At 58.9% G+C, this 5952-nt stretch overlaps 1 protein-coding gene across 12 annotated transcripts in view; it reads right to left on the bottom strand.

Annotated features, from left to right (window-relative positions):
• Window positions 1-4936, bottom strand: part of EBF3 (EBF transcription factor 3) — a 114947-nt gene extending 110011 nt beyond the window's left edge. For all 12 annotated transcript variants that reach the window (XM_028119964.1, XM_028119965.1, XM_088020151.1 and 9 more), the window contains exons 1-5: window positions 4803-4936; window positions 4541-4697; window positions 4114-4177; window positions 3379-3434; window positions 278-351 (exon numbers count right to left, since the gene is read on the bottom strand). In XM_028119964.1, the coding sequence (XP_027975765.1) occupies window positions 278-351; window positions 3379-3434; window positions 4114-4177; window positions 4541-4697; window positions 4803-4936 (485 nt within the window). The remainder of the gene's footprint in view (window positions 1-277; window positions 352-3378; window positions 3435-4113; window positions 4178-4540; window positions 4698-4802) is intronic.
• Window positions 4937-5952: the final 1016 nt, after the last annotated feature.

The following is a 5952-nucleotide window of genomic DNA, read 5'->3' as shown; positions in this document are numbered from 1 at the left end:
CCAGGACCTGTTTTCATTTTTTGACTACACTGCCGCGACACGGCCAACATATTAATCCGCTCTGCTGAGCAGCCGGTCGCGTTGGGCGTCCTCACCGGGGTGGGGGAAATGAGAAGCGGCTCCTCGGTGGCCAGGCGCGCAGACTCCGGCCGATTGCATTTCAATCGATGCCCTACCCGAAGTTGGGCGGGGTGGTGGCGCCTGGATGCAGCGTCCTTTGTAGACGCAGCTGGCGCCGAGGCCACCCGCGCCCCCGCTGCCCGCGCCCGCCGCTCACCTGCACATTATCTCGTGGGTCAGCAGCACGCGACACATCTCCGGGTTCTTGTCCTGGCCCTCGTACACGATGGCCTGCGGGGGGGTGGGGGGGGGACAAGCAGAGGCGGGGGTTACCCGGCGCCCGCGGCTTTGGCGCCCAATCGCCCCGGGCGCTGCGGGGCTGGCGGGCGGCAGGTGCACGGTAGGCACCGGGCGGCGTCAGGGCCCAGCCAGGCCACCCGCCCAGGCGGAGTCACCCCGGAGCGGAGCTAGGCCAAGGCAGTCTCCCGTCCCGGGCGCCCGCCAGGCCTGCGCCGGGCCTTGGAGTCCGGAGTGTGCCAGCCGGGCTGGGTCAGAGGCAGGAGGCGGCGGGGGGAGGGGGAGTAATAGAGAAGCCCAGGCCGGGGCGCAGGAAGCGAAGGGGCTCGGGGCTCCCGGGCCCCCTCGGCTGCCCGCGCCAGGCCGTGTCCTTGGGCCATTGTCTCCCCGGAGTTCCAGTCTGCGTGTTGGAAGCAGCCGACCAGAAGGCGCCGCGACTGTAGAAGCGGGGAGGATCCGCCGGGGCAGCAGTGTGCTCGTGCGGAGCCCCGCGCGCCCCGGCTGCTCCGGCCTTCCAGAGCCAGGTGCCTGCGGTGGGCCGCCCGCCCCGGCGCCGCGCGAGCCCGCCGGCCGCCCTGCGAGGCCCTGGGCGGCCGGGCTCCGAACGCGGCCCGGGGCCGGGGTGCTGCAGCCGCACGTGGCCGCGCCAGGCGCCCGCAGGAGTGCTCAGGGCCCCGGGGCGCCCGGGCCCGCGCGGCCACGTGCTCCCCGCCGGATGATATTTGGAAAGAAAGTGCTAATGGCCAATCTGGTGTTTATTTTGAAACTGCTAACAATGATTTTTCTCGGGTAAAAAGGCAGTGTCTGCGCACACGCTCGGGTGGGTTTTGAGCAGAGGCTCCGCCAGATGGTGCGAAGCCCTAGGTGCGCTCACGACCGCGCTCAGCCCGGCTCTGCCGCCCGGAACCCGAGCCGGGGGCCGCGGGCCGCCCGCACCGCCGCCTGCGCCAGCCCCACCGCCGGCCTCGCAGAAAAAGAAAAAAAGGGGGGAAAAGGTCACTGGGGGAGGGGCAGGGGGCGGGAGCCGCAAGTTCCCGGCAGAAAAATTCCACGGAAGGGGGAGGGGAGTCCCCCTCTCCAGTTCCCTCCCCCCACCGAAAATTATCTGGAAATTACTTCCAATCTCCTCGGGCACTTCTAACACTTTCCTCCACTTCCAGGCGGACAAAGCCCTTTCTCCAGAAAGCCTGAGGCTGCCCTCTGGGAAGAGAGAAGGGTCCCAGCGAGCCCCTCTCCCCCAGACTCCCTCCTGATCAGCTCGGAACCACAGAAGTGATGGGTGTCGCCGCAGGCCAACGGGCCGCCTGGGGCTGCTGGGCGCTTGGCCGAGGCGGACACCAGCACTTCTGAGAGCTCGGCTTGTCCTCATATGGATCCCCGTATTTATATTTGATTTATTTTTTATTTTGTAGCACAAACAGAAATCCATAAACTGTCGGTTCAGCACCATTGACTCTTTGATCAGTTACTGGGCTATTTCTTTCCTCCCCCCCCCCCCACCAAATCCCGTCAGTGAGAGGAGATTAAATGCCTTTATTTTCAGCCCTGCTTCTGTTGCAAAGGTACATGGCTAAACGAACAATAAGAGTACACTTAAAACGAAGCCTCCTCCTCTAAGCAACAACAGAGAAACTTAGTGCTGCCTACATCAACCTCTTAATTAGACCACTGCGGCTTCCGACAACATTTAGCCCTTATATACAAAGGAAATAAAAGCACCCTGTCAAGGAGCAGCCCTAGTTCCAGAGGCTTCTATGGATCCGAGTGGAATAATTACTGAAGGGCACACGGCCTCCGTCTTTGTCAGAAACATGGTCGTTTACCTGTAAGATCTGTTTCACTCTGAGAGAAAACCACACTGTTTTACGCCGCAGCCGCAGACACTAAAATCCAACCCGCTTGTTGCCTAGGTAAGGACCAACTTTTTAAAGGGGAAGTAAAATCCAAAAACTAATTGCTGTGCACAGAGTGGGAAGCAAGGGAGCTGGGCTGCAGGAAGCACCAAGGAGTTCTTTTTCACTTGGCTCACAATTCTTAAAGTTAGCATCAAAAATGAAGGTGCTACTTTCATTTCTAAGCCCGAAGCCCACCTTGGAAGTATATGTTAAATCAATCAGTTGGAGTGGGTTTACTGTACACATTGAACTTTCCCCTCCCCCAACACTATTTTAAGAAAATGAGGGGGGGATAAAATTTTACCAGGACTACACAACACACCACCCAGTACAAAACCAGCCAGAGACTGCACAACGTCAAAAAGCAATGAAGCGCTTTTTCTGCACTTAATCACATTACTGATAGCCAATAGTTACCATCGGAAAAGTTGACCAAGACAGGTTAAATAATTTAATAAGGAACTGCTTCTAATTATGTTATTTACAAGGTATGACAGAGGGTGGGAGAGAGAGCAAAAGCTGCTTCCAGAGCAATGGACGGTTGTGGGTGACCTCTGGAGCTGGGAGTTTGAATTATGGAGAGGGGAGGCTGAGAGGTGAAGACGCACTAGCGGAGAACAAGGTGACTTTTCACCCCAACACATTTCACTTTTAAATCCAAATCAACGTCTCGCGTTACTAGACCATCACACTGGAAAGGAGAAAAAAATGAACTAATCAAGTCCAACTCAATGGGCTTTGGAAAGGAGTTAGATGCCTTTGTTATAGAAAAAAAAAAATCAATGAAATGATTCCAAGCAGAGAGAGAAACATTTAAAAAAAATATACAAGAGAGGAAGTATCCTGAAATTTTTCTGTCAAATATTAATTAGCATAACTAATTAAGACAGAATTTTATCCCATCGCACGCCATCTAATGAAAGCATAGATGTCCTGTCCTAACGACAACATAAACTGTTTTACCCAACGCATCATTTATTCCAATAAATATGGAATTCTCATTAGCATGTCAAGGAAACTAGATGGAAAACAACTCCACCAGATCCATTTGTCAGTACCCCCATCTCAACCCCAGGACAAGCCAGCTGAGCAGCGCGGACTAGTGCGGAGGCTTGAACTTTCTCACCTGTTTGGTCATTGAATCTATGAGGCGAACATACAGATCCTGCTCCGTTCTGACTCCTGCAAAAAACAGGGACAAATTCTCATCAGGATTTTAGGGAGGGCACCTGGGGCACAGGAAGTCGGTAAATCAGGACTGCTGTGGGCGGTGAAGCAGCAAAACTTAGGCATGCCCTTTAAAAGGCAAGAAAGAGAACCCCAATCACTTCTCCTTCTCTTGGTTTCTTAATTAAGAACCTCAAGACTCTTAGGTTTGCACTGAAAGGTGCAACAAATTTGCCAGACTGAGAGCAGGCCTGGTTGCCACACCGGTGGGCCTATGTGCTCATTTATTTTTTAGAAAACAGAACACCAAATGACTGAGAGTTTGAACTCTGTCTAATGTCTCTCGAGGATTTTTTTAAAAACTCGTGCACAGGAAGTAAGTTATGCTCCGTTTATGGAGCTTCCCCCATCTCAATAATTAACATTAATTTGCAAAATTGAAAAAAGTCCCTTAAAAGTGATGCTCTGCTGAAGCCCATATCGATCCCCCTTTTTACTTTCTGCTTCAAGCCCCACCGGTTAATCATGTGAAGTGCCATCGACTTATTGATCGTTTATGTTTTGTTTTCCTTCTATGCCATGAGAAGAATTCGTGTTTACATCCATGTCATTTTAATCTCAAAATCTTTATGTCCTTTAGCCGTCTCGGGAAAGGAGCGCGGGCAGGGGCGGGCCGGCGGCGGCAGCCACTTACCATTGCTATACAGCAACTGGAGTTTATAGTGGATGCCGTTGTTTGTTTTCTCGTTGTTGGGCTCCTGAAAGGAACGATAAATAATTGCATTTAGTGTGATCGGTGTCCGGCGCGGCCGCCGTGCTCGGTCCCCCTCCGCGACCGAGGCCCCGTGGCCTCACACATGGCAGGAGTCCTAGCTCGGAGCGGCGCGCTGATGTCACTTTCCTGCTGGAAGCCCAGCGTCCTCCTCGCCCCGAATAAGTCCGGGGGCGCGGAGAAGTTGCGCAGCCCTCGGCGGGCCCTGGCGGCCGCACGTGGCGGCGGCGGGGGCGCCTCGCGGAGCGGTCCTAGCCGCCGAGGGGGGCACTCGGGGCCACCGCGCTTGGGCACCGCCTGCCTCCCATTTCTAGAAAGATGGAGGGTGTGATTGTATGTTTGCACTTACTTTCTCTTTCTCCACAAAGTCCACAAAAGCGGTCCTTTCGATCTCCACCGGCTGCCCCTGCCTGTCGTAGAGCGCCAGCACGAAGTGGAAGAAATTGGACTTCCGGAGGTTGGAGGGCGGCTGCTTCTCGAAGTGCGCCCGCGCCAGCCCCACGCCGCTGCGGGAGGAAAGAGACAGCGGCCCGGTGAGGCGCGCGGCGCCGGCCGGCTGCGGGGACCCGGCCGGGCCGGGGCCAGGGCGCGCGGGGGCGGCCGGTACGTACCTCTGGGCGGCCGTGTTGGCGTCCACCACCCCCGCCGTGTGCATCCACGAGCGCACCGGGTTCATGCCGCTGCCCAGCGGCTCCTCCTTCATGGTCGTCCCCCCGCGCGGAATATTCTCCTGAATCCCAAACATGAAAACTGCTGGCGGCGGCCGCAGCTCCCGGCCGAAAGCGCTTCCGCGAGCAGCGGCGCTCGGGGCTCGGCGGCAGGCGGCTGCCCTGGCCGCGCTCGCCCTGCTCGGCGCCTGCGGTCCGGCCCGCCGCCGGCTTCAGCCCGTCCCGGGCAGGCGCGACATACACCAGCGGCCGGGCGCTCCGGACGGCCGGGGGCGCGGAAGCGGCGGCACCGGCGGCCCCAGCGGCGGCGAGGGCGGCGGCGCTTCGGAGGAGCAGGACGCGGTGGCCGCGGACGCGGTTGTTGTTGTTGTTGTTTGCAGGCGCGCTCAACGTGGTGTCATCCTAGCCAGGCGGCGTCCGCGGCTGCAGGACACTGCGGGATCGCCCGCTTCTGGCGCGGCCCGCCTGCTCCAAAGACAAATAAACGGGGCAGTGAGTGCCGCGGCGCAGTCCCGGGCGCAGGCGGGGCGCGGCGGGGCCTGGAGCGGCGCGCGCAGCGGACGGAGGCGCACAAAACTCAGCCCTCTCTCCCCGAGGAATGGACCCTTTCCCGGGAGCCAAAACTCGAAGCCCCCGGGAGCGGCGCTGTCAGAGGGTGACGTCGGGGGGCGGCGCCTGCGCCATATATGGGAGCGGCCGCCCCTCGCCGCGCCCCTCGCCGCCGCCGCCGCCGCCGCTGCCGCCGCGCTCGCTGACTGACTGCCTGACGGCGCCGCGAGCCGGCCCGAGCCCCGCGAGCCCCGCGAGCCCCGCCGCCACCGAGCGCCACCGAGCGCCGCCGCCGCCGCCCCCAGCCAGGCTCCACGGCTCCTCGCGCCCACCCGCAGCCCAGGAAGTTACTACTCGCCCAAATAAATCTCGAAATGAAACAAACAGCCTCTGCACGATTTTTGCTCGGCCCCCTGAATACCTCCTCCCCAAATCAGCCACACAGTCAAAACACTGTAGGGAGGAGGGGGTAAACTGCCCAGGCGCCCCCAAGTTGCCCAAATGCACGCAACAAACGCAAAGGGCCTCGGCTCGCCCTGGGGCG

This window comes from Eumetopias jubatus, unplaced genomic scaffold, assembly GCF_037043125.1.
Source record: "Eumetopias jubatus isolate StellerSeaLion01/CBP00866 unplaced genomic scaffold, mEumJub1_p1.0 scaffold_17, whole genome shotgun sequence".
Taxonomy (NCBI): Eukaryota; Metazoa; Chordata; class Mammalia; order Carnivora; family Otariidae; genus Eumetopias; species Eumetopias jubatus.
This window is presented reverse-complemented; position numbering and strand designations above follow the sequence as displayed.